This window comes from Ceratotherium simum, chromosome 6 (genome assembly GCF_057802395.1).
Source record: "Ceratotherium simum simum isolate JZ-2026a chromosome 6, ASM5780239v1, whole genome shotgun sequence".
In the NCBI taxonomy this organism is placed as follows: Eukaryota; Metazoa; Chordata; class Mammalia; order Perissodactyla; family Rhinocerotidae; genus Ceratotherium; species Ceratotherium simum.
The window spans coordinates 18,268,302-18,295,539 of NC_141905.1; the positions used below are offsets into that span (position 1 = coordinate 18,268,302).

Sequence of the window (27,238 nt, forward strand, 5' to 3'; positions counted from 1 at the left end):
GTTATAGACTTAAGTAATATTATTTTCAATGTAATATTGATTTATGATATTTTATTAGTTTTTAGAGTCTTGAAGTACAATTTCTTAAAAGAATCACCTATTTCACTTAAGTATTTTGGTAGTATCATATGGTCGGAAAATTATTGTAATTAAATCAAGGAAAACATATTGAATGTTTTATAAAGACACACGTGCTCAGGCTTCACCTGCAGAGAGTCTAATTCATTAAGTAAGAGGTGAGGTTCAAGCATTTACGTTTTTCAAAACGGACATAAGACACTATAGAACCTGTGACACAGTTGATAAATTTCTTAAACGTCATAAGTAGAACAATTAAATTATATTTTAAATGGGGAAGATAAGCTTTAAATTCAAAGGAATTTTTTGGAACTTACACTAACAGGGGCTCTGCCACTAACTTGATGTGTGAATTTGAGAGAGTAACTTCTGGTGTACCCAATGATTAAAGGAGGAAAACAATTTTTGTTGCTCATGAATTTGGAAGTCAGACAGCTCTGGGTTCAAATAGTGGTTCTGCCACTTACTAGACATGGACTCTTAGCAAGTGACGTTTCCTCTCTCAGCCCTAATTTTCTCTAATGTAAAAAAAAACTGAAAGTTTAACCACAATGAGATACCACTTCATACCACTAGGATGACTAGAAACAAGAGTCAGATAACAACAAGTGTTGGCGAGGATGTGGAGAAATCAGAACCCTTACACACTGCTGGTGGGAACGATAACTAGTACAGATGCTTTGGAAAACAGTCTGGCATTTCCTCAAACGATTAACCATATAATTACCACGTGGCCCAGCCATTTCACTCCTAGGTACATACCCAAGAGAACTGAAAATGTATGTCTTCCCAAAAACTTGTTCATGATTGTTCATAGCAGCATTATTCAGAATAGTCAAAAAGTAGAAACAACCAAAATGCCCATCAACTGATGAACAGATAAACAAAACACGGTATATCTAAAAAATAGGATATTATTTGACAATAACTAAGAATGAAATTCTGACACATTGTACAACATGAACCTTGAAAACATTATACTAAATGAAAAAAGCCAGTCACAAGCACCACGTGTGGTACGATCCCATTTATATGAAATGTCCAGAATAAGCAGATCTAAAGATACAAAATGTAGATGAGTGGTTGCCTTGGGCTGGGAGGGAAGGGGTGCTGGGGGTGACGGCTAAGGGGTCTAAGGTTTCTTTTTTGGATTACGAAAATGTTCTAAAATTGATTGCGGTGATGGATACACAACACTCTTAGTAAAAGCCATTGAACTGTACAATTTAAATGGCTGAATTTTACGATACGTGAATTATATTTCAATAAAGCTGTTAGAAAACAACAGAAAAAAACCTGGAATTTTAAATACTAGCCACACAGAATTTTATGAGCATTAAAAAAAGGCAAGTAAGCTCCTGGTGCACTGTAACTACTAAACAGAGTGATTTTTCTTTGTTGTTCTGTTATTGATAAGAGTCTTCATCCCCTAATGAGACACAGCTGAACGGAAAACCCAACTAACCTGGGATCCCGCTTGGGATCTCCATCCTCAAATCGGAAGCTTTTTTTTTTTTTGTGAGGAAGCTCAGCCCTGAGCTAACATCCACACTAATCCTCCTCTTTTTGCTGAGGAAGACGGGCTCTGAGCTAACATCTATTGCCAATCCTCCTCCTTTTTTTTCCCCCCAAAGCCCCAGTAGATAGTTGTATGTCATAGCTGCACATCCTTCTAGTTGCTGTATGTGGGACGCAGCCTCAGCATGGCCGGACAAGCGGTGCGTCGGTGTGCGCCCGGGATCCGAACCCGGGCTGCCAGTAGCAGAGTGTGCGCACTTAACCACTACGCCACGGGCCTGGCCCTAGGAAGCTTTAACCTTTAGATGATGCAATCTATAAAATGAAGGAGCTGATCTAAATTTTTTTCTCCAACTCTTCCATGCTAATATTCTCTCTGCGAATCACGAAGAATCAAAATTTTGCTTAAAGTGAAAATTTACTTTTATTTACTGACAGGTCTTACAAAATGTTGCCATTACGTTAACTCAAATTATAACCAGTTTTAATCAAACCTCAGATTTAACAAGAAGGTTCTCCTATCAAATGGAAGTCATACGACAACAAAAATCTCAAGTTACCTGTCTCATTGTGATTACAACTGTCTTGATCAAAACCATAAAACTTTCTTTAAAAAGGCCTATACTACCCTTGATGCTCAGAATTACAGAAGACGTTGGGCCTCATTTAAAGGAAGCACAGCAACCTGTTCCTGCAGACATCTACAAAAGCAAGCAGCATGGCACTCACCTCCAGACATCGCTTCCCTTAGAGAACAGGGAGGACTTGATGACTTCCGGGGCCATCCAGGCATAGGTGCCTGCCGCACTCATTTTGGTGGTCCTGTGCCATTCTCTCGCTAACCCAAAATCTGTAATCTTCAACGTTTTATTGCAGATGTCATCATGCTCTATCTTCTCGAGTAGCAAAACTAGAAAAGAATTCAAAGGTGGGATATTGTCATATTCTTTTAATTTTTCAGTCACACTTTTTCTTTGGCATTAAAAACACAATCATCACTGCAGTTGGCGGAGTAAATGAGAATGAACTTGTGTTTTACCATTTCATCTTTCTTACATCACGTATATCATAACCTTTAGTGGGTCACTTGTGCCTGAAGTTCCACATTTTTTAAAAAATCCACAGACACTCTACAGCTTAGAACTCTTTATGAACGTTTCTCTTTATGAGAAAGTAAATGATTTCTAGGGTCAAGAAACAGTTACTGAGATACCACAGGTAGGATCAGAAGTCTGCGCAAGTTTATCTGATAGGAAAAAAAAGATATATTGCTTTCTTCCAAGAAGTTAGGTCCTGATCTAAACACAGAGTATTTTCTGCTGAATGTCTTAGAGAATATTGCAAATAGACGTCATATCCGCAGAAATCATTGTTATCAAACGTTTTCTTATATTAAAATTGAAAAATGCTTATGGATATTTTAACTCATGAAGATATTTTATGAGATATGATTGCTTTACTGAAGCTTGAAATATAGCAAAAAGTAAACACTTGAGAAAAACATTATCCAGACACTGGTTTCCCCAGCCCCCAGCCTCCTGACAAAAGACAGAAGGAACAAGAGCAACTTTCAGAGGCAGAGCTCACGCCAGAGTCTGTCCCTGAGCTCTCACGGAGCAGCAGCTAAAACAACGTGCTTCTCCATCACGCCCCACCTGCACCCGCCCACCCCGCCCTCCTCAGCACCACTGGTTCTTCTCTCCCCCGCTGGATTTTCCTCTGCCTGTAACATGCAGACATGCTCCCTAGGTTTTCTATGAGACTTCTACCTATCCATGTTCCTCCTTCCCATTTGCTACGAAGGAAATGGTTTAAACCTACTGTTTTTTCTAACTTATCTCCTCACTCCTTTAAAACTCTGCATTCCAACTTGTAGCTCCATTGTTCTACTTCAGCGGAATGCTCTGCAAATCCCCTCTTCTCAATTTCCCCTGTCACTACATTATTTCTGGCCTCACCTCCTCACACCTGAATTACATTCCTTCTCACTGGACTGGATGCTGCCACTCTCCCCTCCCTAATCCATATGCCACCACTAGTAGATTCATCTTCCTGAAGTGTCACGACATTCTTTTATTTTTTAAACCTTCCTTGAACAAGCTACCGATAGATGCTACAACATGGATGAATCTCAAAACCATTACGCTAAGTGAAAGAAGCCAGACATAAAAGGTCACACACTCTGATTCCACATGACATTCTGGAAAATCACAGAAATCAGATCAGTGGTTGTCAGAGGCTGAGGAGAAAGGTCTGACTGCAAAGTTACACAAGAAAACTTCCTGGGATGCTGCAAATTCTATATCTTGGTGGTGGTGGTGGTGGTGGTGGTTACAGGATTATATACATTTGTCAAAGCTCGTCAAACTGAACACCCTCAGAGGGTGAATTTTACTATATGTAAATTATACCTCAATAAATCTGCATTAAAAAAGGAAAAAAAAACAATTCCCATGGTTCCCCATCATTCAGGGATAACATCCACATTCCTAGACCTGGGCAATCACAGCCCCTCACATCTGCACAGCACCCTACATTTCACACTCCATCTCCTTCCTTTGCAGGTGAGCCTCCTCTGCTGAACCAGGTAGCTTCTCATCCAGCCCAAACATCATCTTCTCAGTGCCACCTTCCAAATACCCCCAAGCAAAGGAAATTACTCCCTCCTCCATACTCACATGAATTTTGTGTTTCTATTACTGCACTTATGAAGCACAGGGTACTATAATTATTTGTCTTGACCTCTGACTCTTCCACTAGACTGTTAGCTCTGAGAGAGTATGTGAGTGAGAGAAAGTGCAGAGAGAGTGTGTGTGTGCGAGAGAGAGAATGAATGAGAGAGATAATGAGTGAGTGTGAGAGAGACAGAGAGATGATGGGGAGAGACAGGTTCACTTCACATCCGCATGCATGCATCGAGTCTGATTCAGAGTAGGTGCGTAATGTCTGCAAATGAAATGAACAAAACATGCAGATTCTTATATGTGTCCTTTGCTCCCACCATTCCCACCTAATTGAAATAATAAACTAATAAAAGCATCACTAACAAATATTGAGTATTCACTGTATGCCTTGCACTTTACATGTATTATTTCACCCAATCCTCACAAAAATCCCAAGAGATAGGTCTTCATTATCAGAAGATAATCAGTACTGAAAAAAATAAAGTGACCAAGTGAGTCCAATTAAACAGTAATCCAAATTTCAGAGTTAATAGGGTATCAGGGCAGGGGAAGGGGGCGAGGGTTGTTATTCAGGTTCTACCTTGAAAAATAAAATGAAAATAAGTCTATTTCATTCTTTATTTAACAACATATTTGTCATTGTTGCAACCATGCACTAACTCTTAGAAAGATAAAAATGAAACAAGTGCAGGAGGTTTTTTAGAATAAATTATCCAAACAAAATTAGAGAATGACATAAGACATTCTTCATGCTTGATTTTTGGAACATGATCATAAAGAGGGCCATGTTTCCAAACGTTAGTTATAAGAATAATTAACATTACTGAATACATTCTACTTGTCAGGTACACTGATCAGTATTTTAAAGAGATAACCCACACCACAACACTGTAGGCATATACTATTAATTATCTGTACTTGATAAAGAAACTGAGACACAGAGATGTTGAGTAATCTGTCCAAGGTCACACAGCTGAGAAGCAGTGAAGCTCACGCAGTCTGAGCCCAGAGCCCACGGTCCTAACTACTGCCTACATTGCTCAGCTTTCATCAATTTTTCATAAGAGCTTTCTTCACTCTTTGGAAATTGCTCTCTATTCCAGCAGCCATTCTCCTCCTTTCTGATTTCCTGTCACTGGATAATTATCAACTGACCTAAGTAGAGGCAGCACAGCATAGCGATGAAGGGTGTGTACTCCAGGGCCAGACTGCTTGGTTTGGACTCTGTGCTTCTGTCTCCTTGTTTTCATGGGAGTTATGATAGTATGTACATCATAAGGTTGTAGTGAAGAGGAAATGAATACCTGTAAAGTGCTAAGTGTCTGAAACACAGTAAACATTTCATAAAGATTTTACACACACACACACACACACACACACACCCCCTTTATCAATGGGTTTGAATATGTTTTTAGCAAATCTTCAAAATCACTTTTGCAGATGTCAAGAAATCCTTTATCTTTTGCAAGGCTTGAAATTTCACTTTGCAATAGATTCACATTTTATATGCATCATATCGTCATATGTTTACAATATAAGACATTCATAAAAGTCACAGAGTTAATGCAACTGGAGAAAACCAACACTGGGTTTAAACATGAAGAGATGTCTGAATGCGACTTATCATGTAACTCGCCAATACTAAACACATATCGTTGTCTTGTAATGTTTCTCTCCCCAAGCGATCTTCTAACTGTGGGATTTAGAGAGCAAGGACCTCCTGCTCTATTTTTATATCCATTACATAGATGGATCAGGTTTAAGGTGGTCATATAACCCATGGTTACACAGTTGGTAACTAGCAAGGCCAAAATTCTACCATTTTTCCTACTCTTAATCTCAATGCTGTACGCACTATATAGCGAAGGATGGAGGAAGTCAGGGGGAGACTCACTTGTGTTTGGCACAGCCTCTATTCTTTTTGTCCATCTATACTGTACCTATTCTCAAGGTCCAGCTTCTTTAGGAAAACCTTCCAGAGCATCCTACAAAACAGCAACTATTTCATCTTCCCAATCATTCATTATCCATATTTTACATTGTTTTGTCAGTTACCTTTTTACCCTAAATTATATACAAACTACTTATTCCCAGGAACTGTATTTTATAGCTTTCCCTGTATCCCCCAATATCTCCTAACACGGTACCTTGTACACCAAATGTTCAAGGGAACAGGTTTTATTAATGATAATTATCACCAATTCTAATAAGAAGAACAGCGCCTACCGCTGAACCTCTTCTATGTGTAGTTGTTTCCACACATTCACTGTCTATGAAGTAGACACACCACACACCATTCTATGAAGTGGGAATTATCATCTCCACTTTACAGTTTAGGAATGTTATCCAAGATCATATGCTACCAACAGAGCTGGGTTTCAGATCTCATCAGCATGACTATCTCCCCAGTCTTCTGTGCTACCTATAAAGCTATCACTTATAAAAAGGGGGCAAAAGAACCAGAAATTTCATTTTGTATATTGCTTAAGAGACTAATTTTTGAATTTCCTTCCTTTCATGTCAGCTTTAGGTGTATTTATTTCTCAATCCTTACTTCTCAGGAATATCAAGAAAAAAATATATTTAATCCTTTAAAACTCTATGTACTTAAACCACAGAAACAAAAGAACAGATAAATTAATTAGCTACTTCATCAGCTGTATTACATTTTTCCCCTGATAATGCACACTACTAATTTCACTTTTAAACAATGATTATTCTTACCACCAAAAAAGACTCAAATTAATGACCAAGATGGCTTGCAGTCCTATGAAACTTTGTTTTCCAAGACACTTTCACATATATTATCTCCTCATTCCTACAAACTCCAGAAAGGAAGGCATGGGGAAGTACTGATTAAAATAAGCATTAAAACAATTCCTCATCCCCAGACCCCAAAGGCCTGGCAGCCCCTGAGAAGCAAAGGCCAAAGACAGGCAGTCTAATATAAGCGAAAACAGAACTAAAAACTAAATATTTTAAATTAATTGCATTTCTAAAGAAACACCATGGCAGAATCTACCAATAGTGGCCTTTGTATTAACAGTTTTAGAACACCTCCCCCCACCCCAAGTCCAAAGTTTCCACGGGAGCTGAGTGCCTCCACGCTTTGAACTAACAGAAAACAAGTTAAAATAACACTCAATGTCAAACGTTTAGAGTTTCATGAAAGGCCCATTGTTTTGGATTCTATTGCAGAGGTGTTCAGCAGAATTCCTGAAATTCCTTATCTTTTGGGCAAAGTGACCGAAACCAAAAATAGCCGGTGCCCCGACAGGTAATATAATGGGGCACCTGGCCAGGTTTCAGCCTAAGGACACGAGGTTGGTGGCCAACTTCCGCTTCCTACCACTTACCAGGAAGAGCTATGGTGCACCAGCTCACCATCAGAAATTATAAGGTACAAACCAGGCAAATAAACTTTTTGGCCACAGAAATGGTAAATTCTTGTTAGTAACCTAGCGACCAGTGTTTGAGCCCCCTTTTGTGTGATTTCGGTAAAGATTTTTGACCCCTGTTAGCCCCATTCTTTAACAATCAGCCTTTTACAACCTTGTACTTAGTCTACCTATTCAACCATGAGGCGCTTGATGTTTCCAGCTCCTTTGAAGTTTCACATGGGTATTTTCAGAATTATAGTACATAACGTATATTTTTTTAAAGCAATTACAATGTATCCATTCTATTTTCTCAACATTTATGGGACTGTTATGTCCAAATTCCATTTGAGTCAAATAGGCTAGTTTCAATTAATCTTTAACTAGGAATATATTATCAAAAAAAAGTCATAAGAAAGAAAACAAGTTGAGAAAAGCAACATGAAAGAATATATTAACAAACGCCACTTCTCTCAGTCAGTAAGTAAGGTCGGTAGGGTTACTCTGAATTTCAAATCTGAAAACAATCTACCATTACATGGTAACTTTCTAAGTTTACCAAATAGCACTGAATTTTCTCACATTTCTTTCCATTCTTCTCCCACTGGCACCAAGCCACCCACCCCTACCCCCCATACACATACACCACTCACTCACCAGTCGGTGGAGTCAAGTCCAGACCCTCAACCTGGCCTTCAAGTCCCTTCTCAATCCCATTAAATGATTTTTTCAGCTCTTCTTGTACTCTCCAAAATGAACCCTACATTCTAACAATTCTGTGTACTAACAGCCACTTCGAAAAAACACACCACCACATCTTTCTGTCTCTGGGCCTCCGTGCGCCTGCTGTATGGAACGCCTTCCACTCTCCATAAAAACCACACTCGGCGCTCCACTTCCCACGCAAGCACCAGTGCATGGGCACTGGATTCTCACAGCGGTGTTAACTGTGAGACCACTTACAAGTCCCTTAGCCTGTGGAATCTCAATTTCTCCTTCTATTAGAAAAATGAACAACTTCATCACTCTCTTCCTGCTCCAATATCATATGAGTCTATAAATAACATCTCCCCTTGGGTGCCTTCCCTCACAACCTCAGCTAGAAGTTCTCTGCACTTCTAAGACACTTAAGTTTGCCACTCCCATTACATTTACATACAGCATTATCTTACTTGTTAGTCTCATTTCTCTAATTAAATTATAAGCAGCTGGGAATAGAATGTGCACCTAATTAATCCTATTTAGTTATTTATTTTTACTGCACAGCAACTAGCATTTTTATATGCTCAGTAAATATTTGTTAAATGAATGAGTAAATGAATACTGTAAGGGGAAGAATGAATAGTAAGAAGATGAATTATTAGAAAGTTTTTCATACGAAGTCAGCTGCTAATTATAGAAAACCAACTCATCTCTGCCCTCCTGAAATAGTATTAGGAAATGAAGACTATCTTAAAAATAATTATAACAGTTATTTGAACACTGACCCATTAGCAGCATCTGACAGTTGATCATTCTTCCCTAGCCTCCAGAGCATCACACCACTCCCTGGATCCTTCTTCCTTTTCTTTTGTTTTTTTTGCTAGAGATTTGACTATCTTTTTTTGTGTGTGTGTGAGGAAGATCAGCCCTGAGCTAACATCCATGCCAATCCTCCTCATTTTTTGCTGAGGAAGACCAGCCCTGAGCTAACATCTATTGCCAATCCTCCTCCTTTTTTTTTCCCCTTTTTCTCTCCAAAGCCCCAGTAGGTAGCTGTATGTCATAGTTGCACATCCTTCTAGTTGCTGTATGTGGGACATGGCCTCAGCATGGCTGAGCTGGACAAGCGGTGCGTTGGTGCACGCCCAGGATCCGAACCTGGGCCACCAGTAGCAGAGCGCGCACACTTAACTGCTGAGCCACCACTTAACCGCTAAGGGCCAGCCCCCCTTCTTCCTTTTCTAGCTGCTCCTTTTTCTGGTTCCTCCTCATCTCCCTGACCTCTAATTACTGAATACCTCCAGGACTCAGTTCTTAGACCTCTCTGATCTTTTCTATCAACACTCACTCTCCAGATAATCTCAGCCAATTTCAAGGCTTTAAACACCATGTATATGCTGATGACTCCCCAAAGCTGATCTCCACCCTGGCTTCTCTTCAGTCTATTCTCAAAACCAGAGTCAGTGCAATCCCGTTAAAAGGTCAGTCAGATCCCAGGTGTCTCAGTTCAAAACTCTCCAGTGTCAGAGTAAAGTCCAAGGCCTTGCAGGACCTGACCCCACTTCTCTCACGTCCTACTCTTCTCCTTCACTCCTCTCCTGTCACACTGGCCTCGTGCTTTGGGGATTTGCCATTTCTGTTCCCTCTACAAGAGTGTTCTTCCCCAGACGACCCGCCTCCTCACCTCTTCAGGCTTTGCTGATAAGCCACCTTTTCTGTAAGGCCTGCCTTAGCCATACAATCTAAAACTTCAACTGCTCACCCCAACATATTCACCCTCCTCTTCAACTTTAGTTTTCCTTTTTCTACTATGCATGTACCACTCTCCAACATACTACATCTTTTATTATTTATTCTTTAACGTCTGTGTTGTCCACTGGAATGTAAATTCCACGAGGGGAGGAATTTGTTTCCGCTTTGCTCACTACTGAATTCTAACAGCCTAGGAGAGCTCCTGGCTCCCAGTATACAATCAATAAATAACTGTTGTATAAATTACTGAGTTAGCTTACTAAATACAAGAAGATAGACTTCTGTAAAGAAAATATAGACGTGGCCAGCTAAAATAGAGCTTCACATTGCCCTTATGCCAAAAACAAAAGCCACTGGACAAACCTTTTCATGGACACACACAATACTTAGTTTTAATGAGAAAACTTACATTTCATTGTGTGTGAAAGTCCAGTTCTATATTTCTATCACTTTAGTATTTTAACAAAGTATGTATAAAGCAAGCTGAGGGAGGACTCTTCCACAATATTCTACACTAGTAGAAGTAAACAGAAAGTAATACATTTGATATTATTTGATTCAATATTTGCAGAAAACCAGAAATAAAGTCCTTAAAATCACATTAAGCCAATAATAACTCAAACATCCTATATGCAATCAAGATACTTCCCCAAATGGTATGTGATTTGCTCTTTCTCTAACAGCTTTAAAAATGTCTTAGTAATGAGCCCTGGTAGTGAAACAGTTACAATAGCAATTGAGTACTTCATGCCTCCTCCTTGACCCTCAACTTATCAACCCAAGACGCAAGCAGACCTGCCAAAGCACGCAGATGGCAGCACTCCTACGGAGAACAAAGCTCAGGACCGTTTCCTCATACTGCTGGCTGGCCTGACTCAAGGAAGTCAGCCAAATTAAAAAGACCCTCACCCCCAACCAAGATGAATAAATACATGATTACATGGCACTATATTTTGCAGAATGACTAATAACGTTCTTAGGTTATAAAGAGTTGTAGAAAACTTTTAGGTATCAATGAGTTCACACATGCAAAAATTAGGAAATATTTAAAGCACTCAAAGTGTTTCTAAACAGTATATAAAAATGAGTAGAGTCACCAGCTTACATTTAGAATGTGTCTTACAGTTTATTAAATACTTTGACATACACTAGGAGTCAGCAAACTATATGCCAGGGGCCAAATCCGGCCCAATGCCTATTTTGTAAATGAAGTTTTATTGGAACACAGACACACTCACTTGTTTACATATTGCCTTTGGATGGTTTCAGCTACAACAGCAGAGTTGAATAGTTGCAAGAGAGACATTATGGTCTGCAAAGCCAAAAATATTTATTATCTGGACCTTTATAGGAAAAATGTGCCAACCCCAGGTGTACACTATCTTACTTGATCCTCACATCACTCTATTCAGAAAGTCAGGCCCACAAGCCCACAGCTGGTGAGCAATAGTTAAAGCTCAAATCTCAGACACCACAATAGCACTATTTGTCCCTTAATGTCAGAGGGGACAAACGCTTAGAGATATTCCTTTCCCCAGCGGCACAAGCCCAGAATAAGCCACCCATACGCTCAGCTGGTACCTTCCATGACCAACCACCCAACGTCATCAGACAGTTAACTGGGTTTGGGATGCAGTCTGTGGCCATGGAAGAATTTAGATATCAATCCAGATAACTATAAGAAGCAACCTACAAATCTGGTCCTTTGAACAGCAGTTTCCAAACTTGGCTCTGCATCTGAAGCATCCAGAAGCTTTTTAAAACATATATTGCTGCATCAAAAGCTCACATGGATTGATGGATGGATAGGGTTAGATCTGCATTAAAGCAAGTTAGGAAGACGTTAATGATGGAATCTAGGTGGTAAGTATGTAAGTGTTCACTTAAAATTCCTTCAACTCTGTATAATTTCAAGATTTTCAAAATAAAATGTTAGAAAAAAATTCATTGCTTGTTCCCAACTAAGGCCAACTGAATCAGAATATCCAAAAGTGAGACAGTGAATTTTATTTATTTATTTATTTTTTGGTGAGGAAGATTGGCCCTGAGCTAATATCCGTTGCCAATCTTCCTCTTTTTGCTTGAGGAAGACTGTCCCTGAGCTCACATCTGTGCCAATCTTCCTCTACTTTTTGTATGTGGGATGCCGCCACAGCATGGCTTGATGAGCAGTGTGTAGGTCCATGTCTGGGATCCGAACCCGTGAACCCTGGGCCACCGAAGCGGAGTACACAAACTTAACCACTACGCCACTGGGCCAGCCCCAGGGAGTTTTACTTTCTAAAAGCTCATGGGGAGCTTCTGATGCCACATTAGGTGTGGGAACAAATGCTCTCGAGTGTTACTCTTTATCCACAGAACTGATCATCCAGCCTAGGACTTCTCAGAGTATGGTCCAGGGACCCCTGGGCATCTCTAAGATGGCAAGAGATTAAATGCAGAAGCAGATGTGAACATCTGTCTGTCTTCTACTGTCTGGCATCAAAGTGAGCTTCAAAAGTGTAAAGCAATGCCACTCTCCTCAATAAATTTGTTTTGGAAAATAAGAGTTTTTTCCTCTCCATTAAAAATGCTATGTTAACAAGTAATGGGTCAATTGTTATTTTAATATTATTAAATATTTTTAAATTTATCATTTTAAATTCCTAATATGGTAAATATCAATAGCTATAACCTACATAAACAAAAGCTCTTTGGGGTCCTGATAACAAACATTTGAGAACTGTTAATCTAGGGAATAACTGAAGAAGATAAAAGCTCACATTCTGGGATCAGAGGCCCTGGATTCAACTCTCTGATAAGCCAAGTGACCTTGATAAAGTCAATTAATCCCTGGCTTCAGTTTCTTCATCTGTAAAATGGGGATAATTAAAGTACCTCAAAAGGTTTCTGTGAGGAATAAATGAGGATAAAGTTTGGATAGTACTCAGCATTAAACAAACGTTAGCTGTTGTTCCTGTTACTATATTTAGTTAAAGCACTTAAGATGAAGCAATATCTGAAGACGACGAATTTTAAAAAATAACTAAATTCCCACTGATTAGGGGTCAACTGTACAAATTTAAAGTTTCAGGCTCCAAAATAAAACCAGCACAGTTCTCCCAGCCTCCCCAGGAAGCTGTCTTCTGCCCCCTAAAATTCCTTCATTGAGGTGTTTCCCCCTTTTGGGAGCCCCTCAAGTACCATCGAGGGTTTGGGGACAGTCACACTGCCATTTGGAGTTAAAAATCATCAGCCTAACATAGTAAATCTGGTCATTCTTTTCTAACTGTGGAGAATCAGGGCAAGAAAGCGCCCTAAATTAACTCACTAAATAAATAGTGATTATAAAAACTAGGCTCCAGTCATAAATGATAAACAATTTACATCAAACCAGTGTCTAAGTATTTAATTTTTTATTACTGCCCTGTTGATAATCTATGATAGTACAGTCATAAAGCAAATTACCCCAAACATATTTTTTTTCTTTGTAGATGTTTATCTTTCAGCAGATCAGACCACTTTCCTCCTCAAAACCTTCAATGGCTCACTCTTGCCACCAGCCAGTCTACACATCTCAGCATGGCATTCAAGGCACTCAATCACTGGCCACATGCTAAACACCTGTTTCTTTCCCCAAACCCCTTGTCGACCTTTCATTCTAGCCACACCTAACTATTCATTGTTCCCTAAAAAAGCCCTGTGCTTTCATGCCAGTATTTACCCAACTGCCTTTGGAAGGTTGAAGAAACATTAAATAGATTTTCCCTACAGGACTTCTGCCTACCTCCAAGAGAAGAGTTCAGTAGACAGAATCAGAAATCAAGAAATTCAAGCTCAGTGAGGTTATATAACTTGCCCAAGGTCGTACAGCTCATAAGCAACGACACCAGTATTCAAACCCAGGTCTGATTTTAAAGCCAATGCTCCTTCCGGTCACTGCACTATTCTGGAAAAGTTCAACACTTACACGCTAGTGTGAGAAAGCAGGGCTTACAGATGACCTTCTGAAACCGATGAAGTAGTTTTCCCCTCCCCTCTTTCCCTTACCATGCTTTGATATACTTGACAACAACCACAAAAATGATCCAATGTGTACAGTGAAGAGTAAGTTTGCGTAATCCAGAACTAAATAACTGGCCCCCCACAACTATAAAAAACGAGAAGCGGCCTATTTATTTTTTAATACGCAAGTAAGATAGGGGAAGATGTGGTGAACCTTTGTGATTGCTGTTCTTCTAAAAACATATCCTTTAGATGCTTTTGTTTGAGAAGCAGATTAGCTCTCTGTCACCAGTGGGATCTCTGGACTCACATCCCTGCGCCCCTTGAACAGGATGCAGACACGGCACGAAGCTGCACGTCTGCAGTAAAAAAGCAGACCCGAGAAGGAAGACAACGCAGGTCTTTTAACTGATAACAGCATAATTAATAGCTCCTCCAAATCATTCTTACAAGCTTTATAAGCACCTTGTTTGGAAATTTGCTATCATTTTCTCGAACAGTTCCTTTATTTATATTATACTAATGAAAAAAGCTAAAAAAAAAATTAGATCTCTTTTGTAGGTTTTTTTAGTTAGAGCTCTAAATTGCATGTCATAATAAATACAACCATGTCTATTTATAAATTGTAGATGTCATTATAGGTAATAATATAGATAATAATTATTCCCAGAAGGCTAATAAAAAAAAATCAAGATAAAAAGATGCTTATTCATTGAAATAAAAGTAAGCAGCTACCAAAATTTGTGGCTCAGTTTCTCATAGAATGTTTATTTTCCACTTTAAAAAAATGGCAGAACACAGTAAGCAATATTAAAAAAAAAAAAAAAAAAAGAACCATAGATTATGCCACACAATCTTCTTTCAATCCTGAACTATGCCAGAACAAACAAAATACTTAGACTAAATGCTAATAATCCAAACCATCCTCAGCAAGTCACATACTGTACTATTTTATCTTCACTCCTCCCTGGTAACTTCCCTGAAAACCTCTTCCATTGCTAACACCCTGGGCCAAACCAGTGCCTTCTCTGGCCTGGACCACCTCAACAGCCTTCACTCACGGCAACTACTAGTCCATTCCCCAGAGCAGCTGGAATAATCCTGTAAACACAGAAATCAGATCACACCGCTCCTCTGCACAATATGCTCCAAGGCTCCGGACGGATGGCACTCAGAATGGAACCTCCACATGGTCACAGCCTCCAAGGCCCCCCACACCCACCTCTACTTCACTCTCCACGCTCCATCTCAGCCTTCCAGCCGTCTCTCCACTCCTCCAATAAGCGAGGCTCACTTCTGCTTCATCTTCCCTTTGCCTGGATCTTTGCTTGACTCATGCTCCTCCTCGTCCATGTCTCTGTTTGTTACTTCCTGGGAGCAGCTTCCCTTGACCGCTCCATCCAAATAGCACCCTCATCCTCCACCCTGTCACTCTCTACTCCTCACTGTGATTTATTTTCTTGACAGCATTTGCTAATATTTGCCGTTGCATGACTGCTGTCTTTCCTATTAGACTAAACCCTATACCGGTGAGCATATTGTCATCTGGTTTGCCACTGTGTCCTTGGGGCCCAGAAGTGACTGGTACAAGGTGGGCACTCAAAATGTGTTGAATAAATGACTTCCAGCTCACGATGATTCTTCTCTCTTCTCCAAATGCATATAAAACTTGCTGTTTTCACAGTAACCCAAAGTTGCCTTGCATGGCTCTCTAGTCATTGCATGTAAATAGACTTAGCAAAATGTCTTCTATTTTCTTTGCATCCTGGAGTGACAGGGCCTCGCATATTTTACCAACGTAAATGATGTTTAAAACTTGCTAATTTGGCTCAACTTTCAATCTTTTGCTCTCTGTTAGAAAAGCAACAAAGTTGTTTGTACCATCACAACATATCAGCTATTACTTCAACACGTACATTGTCTCAAACTCTGATAAAACCTAAAAAGACCAATTTGAAAAGAGGAAAGAAAATCTATCAAGAGTAATATCTTCCTTCGACAAATTTAAACATTTGTTTTAAACAATAATTTCTACTAACTTGGTTTCAAGTAGTCTTATACTGGCTCTTTGTTACATGAGTATACTACAGAATGAAAATAAAATTCAATATTGATTTTTAAAACCTTGTTTACATTATCATTAACTCACTCCCACCATTAGCAAATAACCAATAAAGTCAAACAAAACACACTGTAACACAGTATCTGCTGTACTCAAAAGTCTGAACAAGAAGTTATGGCTTCATTTATCATAAGAGAATTCCAAAGTATCTGCATTTATCCATGAATAAACACCACCAGAGAGCCAGGAAACAGCAATGTGCTAGGCACTGTGATCTACACATTTCAGGCCCTATTCAAAATGTTCATGTTATAGTAATTAACTAACTATGATAATGGTCATATTGTAACAAAAATTTGGCTAAGCTAGTGACCTAGCCAATTAAGATCTTCTAAAAGTGCAACAATTTAAAGCAAAGGCAACCTTGCCTGACAGCTATAGAAATTACAATGCTCCAGGAAGTTTGCCAATTTATTCTGAGGGCGAAAAGTCTTTCAAAAACTAAGTTGCAGTATAGAATCACCTTCAAATTACAGAATATCTACTATACACAAAGTAATCTACAGTTCCACTGTACAAGTTTTTCTGGTATCAATAAAAACTATTTAACCATAGTTACTATTCCAAGGTCACGTTATTTCTTTTTACTATTTAATAGTATTAGTTCTTTAAATTTTTAATTTATATAAAAAAATTTACAATTGGAACATGGATTAATTTCCCCTTCTATGCTTTTACAAACACTAGCAAACATGCTCTCCCTTATGATCAGCTCATACAGACCTCCAGCACTATTACAATCCAATGAAACAGACTAAGCATACTGCCAAAATAATAGTTTAGACTTTTGGTCTAAAGACCAATCCAACCCAAATCGTTTGCCTGTGTTGGTGATGGCCTGCAACAGAAGAAGTTTGTAGAATGCCAGGTTCCACGTGTAGCACAGGCCTGCTGCAATGGCCAAGAGACAGAGCAAGCAATGATGCTATTGCTGTCCTTAAAATGCCAGGTTCTGCAGAAAATGCCGGGCAGACACAGGCCTGCAGGACGCCCCTGGGAAGAGGGCTTATGGGACGCACGGACAGGACACACAGGCCTTGTTCTATGGCAGCAGGTTAAACATTTCTTTCAATAAAAGCATATTTTAGGAAAAAAGCACCAAATGGTAGTTTGAAGCATTTACAAAAATACGTGCATTGAAAATTGTGCTATGTCTTAACATAACACAGTCTAAAAGTAAATAATTCTGGAGTCCTTCATGCCGCCTCTGTCAGAATTCTAAGAATATACACTACCACTGCCACTTTCCTATGCCCTATTTTCTTAGAATTTGCTCCTGTCACTCAAGCAGTTGCAACCTAAATTATAAGACGTGGGGGTTAGTGAGAGTCATAAAATCTAAAAGAAAAGTATTCAATGCTTAAATGTGGTTACCAACACTCAAATTATTTATAATTCCCATAATGAAAATACATTAGTCATTTTCAAATAAATTTCAGTGCTGAAGGATTCTGAATAGAAAAAAAAATACACAAACATAACAACAAACGCATCATTTCTTCTCGTCCTTCTTTCTGCAGACTTCGAGAAGGACAATGTTTCCATTTGAGTTAGCTCCTGTCCTAGCAGGTTTTACAAGATTGAAAGACACGCAGCTGTGGTAGGCCAATGCCAGTTCCGGCTGCATCGTTTAACCTTTCATATTTCATCTCATTCTAACATGAAGTGGTCTTCAATGTTGAAGAAGCAACTTTAAACAGCAATTCTATTAGCTCCTTTATACGGTAAAATTTAATAGGATTTGGGTTTAGTTCATTTGTCAGTTCTTTACTGACATCTGGAAAATCCACCCTGATATGTAAACAAAGTAAATGATACAAGGCAGGTCTTCAGGATTCCAAGTACCTGTTGTGCAAGGACAATGAACTTGCTCTTAATCAACCCAAACGTGCAAACTGGGGCGAACTGGTGTTTCCCATCTGGAGACTATTCCCCAACATTCAAGCCACCGAACCAACAATAAAATCATATCTCATGCGCAGAGACCTCTGAATGAAAAGTCTTTGGAAACGTCAAAGGACACAAAGCCATGTTTAAAGTAGGAAAAGAGCGAATCTCAATACACCACCTGTCAAGGTGAAGGAAACGGGGAGTTTGATGGAGGCCACTAGGCGGGAAGGAGGGTCATGCGTTTCTCATGACCTGAGGAAGGCCTCGGTTTGCAAAGTTCTACCCAAATGAACCCCTTATCGCACCAAAAGACCAACAGCACCGTGCGGTTTCCAGAAGATCCAGATATTTCACAAGTGTTTAGTGTGCAAGCAAGTCTGATGCACATTTTTTTAAAAGTCACCCAAAAGCAACAAGTCAAGGTAAGTGTGTCACTTGCTCCAAAGCCAGTAACCAAAGTCCAGTTGGACCTCTGAACCCTGGAAGGCCTGCGCATGAGGTGCTGCTGGCGCCAGGAGGCTGACCCCCGCCTCCCTCACCTGGCAGTACGCCCGATGGAGACCACCCAGGGCTGGCACTGAAGTGGGCTTTGCGGGGCACAGCGGCGTCCTATTCCGCCCCCCACCCCCGCCCACTTACTGTTGCTGGACTTGAGGTCCCGGTGCAGGATGGGCACGACGGCCTCCTCGTGCAGGTAGAGCATGCCCCGCGCGATCTGCACTGCCCAGTTGACCAGCACGTGCGGGGGGATGCGGCGCACGCGGCGCGCACCGGGCGCGCGCGGGTCCGGAGCGGCGTTGGCGGCGGCCAGCGCGCGGTTGAGCGCTCCGCCGCGGGCGAACTCGAGCACCAGGCAGAGGTGCGGCTGCCGCAGGCACACGCCGCGCAGCTCGATGATGTTGGGGTGCCGCAGCATGGCGAAGAGCCTCGCCTCCCGCCGCACGCTCTCGGCCGCCGCCGCCGCGTCCTGCTCCGGGTCCCGGCGCGCCGCCTTCACGGCCACCTCCTGGCCCTGCCAGGTTGCGCGGTACACCTGCCCGAAGCCGCCGGCGCCGATGAGCTCCTTGAGCTCCAGCCGCTCGAAGTCGACGTGCACGGGCGATCCGGGCCGTGGAGGCGGAGGCCCGGCGGGCTGCGGCGCGGGGCGGGCGGCCGGGCGGCACGGCGCCACGTAGTTGGCGGGGAAGATGCCGAGGCGCCGCTGCACCTGGCCGGCCCACCAGCCCTCGTCGCCCGACACGGCGGCGTCCTGGGACAGCACCTCCACCAGCTGGCCGCGTCGCAGGCTCAGCTCGTCCTCGCCGCGCGCCTCGTAGTCGTACAGCGCGGCCCACAGCCCCGCTCCCGCCGAGGCAGAGGCCGAGCCGCCGGAGGAGGCGGACGACGACGACGCGGAGCCGGCGGGGGCGCCCGGGGCCGGGGACACCGGCCTGTCAGCCGCGCCCTCGGCGCCCGGCAAGGCCATGGGGGCGGCCGTGAGGGCGAGGGCGGAGCGCGGAGCGGCGGGCTCAGCCTCCGGGGCGGCCGGGGGCGCGCATCGTCCAGCCGGGTCGCCGCCCGCGCCCAGGAAGGCAGGGAGGAGGAGTCGGGGCTCGCGGGTGGCGGGCGTTCGCAGGCCGACTACCCGGAGGCCCCGACCTCAGCCTCCGTTCCTCCTCGGCCGCCTCTGCTGCTGCAGCGGTCCCCGTGGCCGCGGGCGCTGTCGCACCATAGTGGCGCGCTGGGCCTGCGGCCGCCCTGCCGCACGTTCAGCCTAGTCGCCGCCTGGACCCGCCCCCTCCGGGCCGGGGCCGCCCTCCCGGGCCCGTCCCCGCCCCCCCGGGGCCCGCCCACCACGGCGCCCGCCACGCCCCTCCCGCCCAGACCCCAGGGCCGGGGGCCGCCCCCGCCCGCCCCCGCCGCTGGCGCTCCGGCGCTTGGGTGCTGCGCGCCCACGTGGCCCGGGAGGCGGAGCCAGCCTGGGGTTGCAAGGTGTTTTCGGGAAAGTTTCAGTTAAGCCAAGGTTAGGGCTCGGGGAGTGCGCTCTTCACTAAAAAGCAGGCGCAGCCGGGGAAGAGCTTCTGGTGCTTTAGGGCGTGGCGCGAGGAAGAGGGTTGCGGCTCTGGGAGAGTCACTGTGCCTCCGAGAACAGGGTGCCGAACAAATCCGAGCGCGGCTCCAGACCAGTTTACCCGGCTGCGTGCGTTTGAAATCCACCGCGGGGCCCAGAATTGAGTAGATTACGGATCACTGAGGGTACGGAGGGAACGCAGGTCTTTAGACCCGGAAGCTCGTTTTTCGTGACAGATAATCCCACGTTTGTCTTTACTCAAATGGGAAAGGACCGCCGGTTCCCTGTGAACCCATAGGTGTGGGTTTAGGAGGCAGTGGCAACGCCTGGGTGCTGGAGTCCCTGGCCTTAGGTACTCCCAGGAAAGGCGAATAGAGCGAGAGACTGCACAGCAACTCCAGTCCTCGCTGGTGGGCGACTGTTGCTCTACCCGGTGTTTACCTGGCGCTCCGCACAGACCGAGCTGTGTACATAAACCATCTGGGAAGCGGGGCCTCCGCGCTCTTCCACTGCTCTGTGTAGTGGGTGGTAGCCTTCCAACAGAGTTCAAGAGGGAAGCTGTTATGTTTGCGGCAGGGACCATTTCAGGTCAACGATAGGGAGCAACTTTGGAATTTTCTTGTATGAACATGCTTTCTTCTCTAATTTTTTTCATCAATTAATTAAAAAAAAAACATCTCTGAGGGTTTATTCGTGAGGAAGGCTGTGCAAGGGAATAACAGAATTAGTTCTCCTGAAGTGGACTGCCCTGTGCGGTGTCACCAGCCTTCTCTTCCTCTGCCGCTGAAAGGGCGGCGGTGCCCGGCCCGGTCTCACAGGGCCTTACCCTTCCCCACCCCATTATCCTTCCATCCTACTGAGATCATAGCAGGCCGCGATTATCCGCAGACATGTGGATCTCCTCTCTATTGATGCAGATGTGGGGAAAAACTTGAGGTGTGAACACATCTAATTTCACTAATATTTACTGAGGACTTACTCTGTGTAAGACGCTCTGAGAAGGAAAGTTACAAAACCTTTGCTCTAGAAAATGACAAGAGAGAATAACGTAGGTTCCACAACAGAAGAATAAACCCAGTCCTGGGCTCGTTATGCCTGGGGTGGCTAAGGGTTGCTTCCTGGTGTGTCATTTGAGCTGAGTATGACTGGGATTAATAGAAAAAAGGAAGAAAGAGATTCCAGGCAGTGTGAGCAAAAGTATGAGAGTAGAAATAAATAGTGGGCTTGGAACTGCTAGAGGTGGACAGGTTCCTGTGGGAGGAGATGAGACAAGAAAGATAGAAGGGAGCCCAATTTAAAAATTTCTAAAGAAATACTAGTATCCTGTAGTAGGCCAGAGTTTCCTTAAGTGTGAAGACCTTTACTACCAGCAAATGGAGAGGCTATTTTGGTTTTATGAAGATAGGACGTATAATCACCTTGAATCACATAAGGAGAAATGTATTGCCTTTTCAGTTTTCTTTCAGTCCTTCAAATTATACCGTTTATTGTTTGTGTGACCTTGAGCAAGTTACTTTACTTCTCTGAGGCTCAGTTTCCTCATCTGTAAAATGGGAATAATGTGAAATTCAAGTGTCTACCTCATAGGGTGTTGGGAAGACTACATCAGTTAATAGATATAACGGCTTGGGAAAGTGCTTAGCATGTTAAGTTCTCAAATATTACCTCTTATTATTAATATATCTTTTCAACAAAGAGAGGAAGCAGGGCTTTGCTCAGCCCCTTTGGTAAAAATAGTTTCTAATTGTTTTGTTTTTCTAGTATTTACATTTATGGTTGCCTTCTGTTTATAACAAGCAATATGGGTTTTCCATTTGTAGCAATGAAAATAAGATTCTTACACAAATAAATTTATTTAAAGAGTCAACTTAAAAGAAAACCTAATTGAAATAGTGCAGTTGGCACATGGATATGGCAAAAATCAAGAAGGCTGTAGTGGAATGACTGAAGTTCAGAAAACATGGCTGGGGTGATGGGGGGTACTCGATATTTTAGAACAGAGCAGTGATATGATTAAATTTCAACTGCATAAAGATAATATTAGCAAACATGGAAACAGCAGGTTTGACTTGGGCAAGGTGTGAAACAGGAAAACCAGGGGAGAGACTCCTGTGACAATAAAAGAGAATTTAGGAGGTCGGGAACCTATGGTACTGGCATAGGGAAATAAAGAGACAAGTGCAGGAGACAATATGCAGAGGAGAATCAAAAGGACTTAGTCACCAATTACAGGCCCACAGTCCCTTAACCAAAACTCAGGGGTCCAGATAAGTTCCAGAATTTAGAATTTGGGGGATTTTAGTAATATAGTGCATATATGAATATTAACTCTCCCAATTGGGTATGGGGAAATACCCCATGATCATACACCTTAATATTTCTGCCCCCAAATATTTAAATATTCTCACCAAGTGGGATTAATAAAGACCACAAACAGCCTTGTGTCATTTCAAGTTAAGTTTTGTTGCCAAACGAGTTTTGATGCCACTTTACAAAGTCAGTTTTGGTTTTCAGAGCTTTTTTGATTTTAGAATTGTAGATAAGGGTTTGTGGAAAGTGTTCAAGATAACCCCACTCAGGTTTCCAGCTTAAGCAACTAGGTGGGTGGTAATGATGTTAAATGACCTAAGAAGTTTTAGGGAGAAAGATTAGCTTTTGGCATGTTGAGTTTAGGGTGATTTGGGAGCATCTAGTTATACACTCGGAATATCAGAGAATCAGGAGCTCAGAAAGGAGAGCAGGAATGGAGAGAATTGAGTTTTGGAAGTAATTCTCTAAGCCGATGTCATTCACTGAAGAGGACTATTCTGGGCCATGTAGAGAACAGGGGAACCCAGTGTATGCCTTTGAGTTAGAAAGCATGTCTACAGCTGTGTGACAGTTCCATTCACTCTGGCAGACTCTTCATGCCCTTCAGGGACTCTCTGCTGCCTGCCCGGACCTAGCCTTTAAGTTCCAGAGTGATCAATCTGCAGAGCCTTCTAACTTAGCTAAACCTGAGCGCTTGCTTGACTCACACACCTGGTAGTAAGAGGCGTACCAAGGGGCTATAACTCTCCATACCATGATTCAGAGGCTCATCCTGTAGATCCTCCTTGAACTTTGAGCAGTGTGATCTCCTGGGACCTTTTCCCCATTTGGGACCTCTGAACGGGAAGCTGTCCTGACAGGGAGTCTGTCTGGGCTTGCTCATTCTAAAATGTATCATTTGTTACATTTGTGCCTTTTTTTTTTTAACCCCCCAAATCTTACACTTGGGGAAGTAGCTTAGATGTCAGGCACTACTCAGAGGTGTGTACTGTATCCACACCCACTCTGTCTAGCCCAGCACATTCCACCAGGAAGATAGTAACACAAGAAGAACAGAGGGCTAAGATAGAACTTTAGTGACAAGTATATGTAAATAGAATGTGATAAAAATAAGAACCAAGGGAAAAAATGAAAAAGAATCAGACAAAGAGGATTACAGGTTAGTGTTAGGGAAAACACAGGCAATGGCTATATGGAATTGCTCTCAAAAAAAGTCACATTCATCAATGTTGGTTCTGGAAGGAGACCCAACTCTTAAGAATCATCTTCTCTTTGGGGATCTTCCTTTAATGAATTACCACTGCTCCCATTATGCTAGCTCAGCACTTCTCAAAGTGTGGTCAACGGGCCCCAAGAGATCCCAGAGACCATTTCAGGGGGTCCAGAAGGTCAAAACTATTTTCAAAATTATACTAAAACGTTATCTGCTTTTTTCACTGTGTTGACATTTGCACTGATGGTACAAAAGCAATGGTTAGTAGAGCAAATCAAGGCAGTGGCACCAAATCATACAAGTGGTTAATGCGTTCTTCGGTGTCACTTGCAGTAAAAGAAAAAATGCCAGGTTCTCTTTGAAATGTCCTTGACAAAGCAGTAAAAATTATTAATTGTATTAAATCTTGACTCTTGAGTATAGGTTTTTAATATTCTATGTGACAAAATGGGCAATACATATAAAACAATTCTGCAGCATGCAGAATTTACTTGAAAGAATGACTAACAGACAAATTGTAATTATTCAGATTTCGATATTTGGAAGACATATTCTTGAAAATGAACCAAGTGAGACTATTATTTCATGGAAAATAACTAATAATATTTGTGGCCAATGATAAATTTGAGCTTCCAAGCAAAAACTGGGATTTTGGAAAACTTGTAGCTACTTGCATGAGCTCAACAACTTCTCAGACACTTAAAGATTTTTCTGATAGGATTGGTAGTGATATTAACAAGTGTGATTTCTTGACATTGTATAATGAAATAAGCCAACATTTGGAAGATCTGTCTAGCTCACTGAACCAAAATTTTCCAAAGACCAGTATATTTTTGATGTCACAAAATAGTGAATGGATAAAAGACCATTAAAACTGGATTATGAGGGGCCGGCCCAGCAGCGAAGTGGTTAAGTTCACACGCTCTGCTTTGGTGGCCTGGGGTTCATGAGTTTGGATCCCAGGTGCAGACCTATGCATTGCTTATCAAGCCATGCTGTGGCAGGCGTCCCACATTTAAAGTAGAGGAAGACAGGCACAGATGTTAGCCCAGGGCCAATCTTCCTCAGCAAAAAGAGGAGGATTGGCAACAGATGTTAGCTCAGGGCTAGCTAAATCATCCTCATCAAAAAAAAAAAAAAAAGTGGATTGTGGAAAGTTCATTGATAATGGTTTCAGATTCAACAGTGCAACTAGTCTTTAAAAGACCACCATTTGTCAAGTTTTGGAATAGTATTAAAGAATATCCACAATTACTTGAAAAGGCTATTAAAAATATTTCTGCCTTGGAAAAGGCTAGGGGTGGGCTCAAAATCATTAATCATCAAGTCAAAACCACAGTGAGATATCACTTCACACCTGTTAGAATGGCTATTATCAAAAAGACAAAAGATAAGAAATGTTGGCAAGGATGTGGAGAAAAGGGAACACTTGTGCACTATTGGTGGGAATATAAATTGGTGCAGCCACTATGGAAAACAGCATGGAGGTTCCTCAAAAAACTAAAAATAGAACTACCATATGACCCAGCAATTTCACCATGTTCATTGCAGCGTTATTTACAATAGCCAAGATATGGAAACAACCTAAGTGTCCATTGATGCATGAATGGATAAAGAAATTATGGTCTATATACAGTGGAATATTATTCGTCATAAAAAAGGAGTAAATCCTGCCATTTGTGATAACATGGATGGACCTTGAGGGCATTATGCTAAGTGAAATAAGTCAGACAGAAAAAGACAAAACCATATTATTTCCCTTATATGTGGAATCTAAAAAACACACAAAGAAACAAAGCACAGATTGGTGGTTGCCAGAGGTAGGAGGTGGGGGGTGGGTGAAATGGATGAAGGTGTCAAAAGGTACACACTTCTAGTTATAAAATAAATAAGACCGGGAGATGTAACGTACAGCATGATGACTATAGTTAATGATGCTGTATTGCATATATTTGAAAGTTGCTAAAAGAGTAAATCTTAATATTTATCATCACAAGAAAAATAATTTTTTAACTACATATAGTGATGGATGTTAACTAGACTTATTGTGGTGATCATTTTGTAATATATACAAATATCAAATCATTATGTTCTACACCTGAAACTAATATAACATTATATATCAATTATACCTTGATGAAAAAAAATACTCAGTGCCATGAAATGAGAGAGCAATGTCAAAAAAAAAAAAAAGAAAAGAAAATTCTAAGGCTGGAGTTGTAAACTCTAATGCCTATAAGGATGAGGCAGGACATATAAGTGATTGAATCAGATTGGAGTCAGTGAATTGGAGAGCACACACACACTATCAAAACAAGATAACTACAGCCAATTTTGCCTTATGGGAATAAGAAACATAGTTAAAAGGACATTATATCACCAGATCTTCGATATTTTCAGGAAAATCCAGAAACCCAAACTTCTGTCCTAATTCTTCCAACTTTTAAATTTCAGCAACAAAATCAATTTTATTAAGTATTACCAAGGAAAACACAGTTTGTCTGTTAGCTGGACTGGTCGGTAAGTGACCAGTTCATCACCTATGGAAAAGAAATAAAATAAGACCCAAGAATGGTGCGCCCAGCCAGTCTCATCTTGGAGAGGCAGTAGACTGATGAAAGAACTCATGAAATAGCAGTCCCCATGGACCCTCCTTGAAAAATCTGCTTGATGAATGAAAGTGGGCAATAAATGAAATAGAGAAACTATGATAAGATGGGTAGTGAGCACTGAACCAATTAAATATAGAATTAAAACTAAATGACTATAGGAATTATACTTATCAAGTAACGTAATGCAAATAATATGAGTCTTGACAATGTAAAAACAATATATATAAAACTAACAAGTGGAGGAAAGGAAGGTGTATAAGCATATTAAAAATATAATGTATAACTTTTAGAAAGATACGCCAACATCCTGATGTTTTCACAATCATTTTTCTTAACCTTTGAGTGATCGTTTAGGAATAAAATATCTTTCAGCAAAGAACCTGTTATGGGCTGAATTGTGTTCTCCCCCTACCCCCGCAAAATTCATATGCTGAAGCGCTAACCCCCAGTACCTCATGAAAAAAAATGAAAGATTAGTGGTGTCCAGGAGTTAGAGAGGTGGAGAGAGAGATTGGAAGGTGGCTACAGTTATAAAAGGGTAGCACGAGAGATCCATGTGATGGAACTGTTCTGTATCTTGACTGGGGTGCTGGGCACAAGATGGTGCAAATATGATAAAATTGCATAAAACTAAATACACACGCACGCACACACACACACACACACACACAAGAGAATGCATGTTAAACTGGTGAAACCCAAATAAATTCCTGGACTTAATCAATGTTGATTTTCTGGTTGTGATATCGTCCTATAGTTATCAAGATGCTACCATTGGGGAAAATTGAGTAAGAGATACATGGGATCTCTCTGTGTTATTTCTTGCAACTGCATATAAATCCACAATTATCTCCAAAAAAAAAGTAAAAAAAAAATACTTGTGCCTTTTGCAACCACTTATCTGTGTGAGGCCAGAATTTCTCCATATATTTCAACCAACACAACA

At 41.7% G+C, this 27,238-nt stretch overlaps 1 protein-coding gene across 1 annotated transcript in view; it reads right to left on the minus strand.

Moving 5' to 3' along the window:
• MAP3K21 (mitogen-activated protein kinase kinase kinase 21) overlaps positions 1-19,849 on the minus strand; it is a 52,800-nt gene extending 32,951 nt beyond the window's left edge. Inside the window, exons 1-2 of the mRNA XM_004432377.3 lie at positions 18,747-19,849; positions 2,326-2,506 (exon numbers count right to left, since the gene is read on the minus strand). Of these exons, the coding sequence (XP_004432434.1) occupies positions 2,326-2,506; positions 18,747-19,572 (1,007 nt within the window). The 5' untranslated portion in view covers positions 19,573-19,849. The remainder of the gene's footprint in view (positions 1-2,325; positions 2,507-18,746) is intronic.
• Between the last annotated feature and the right edge of the window lie 7,389 nt (positions 19,850-27,238).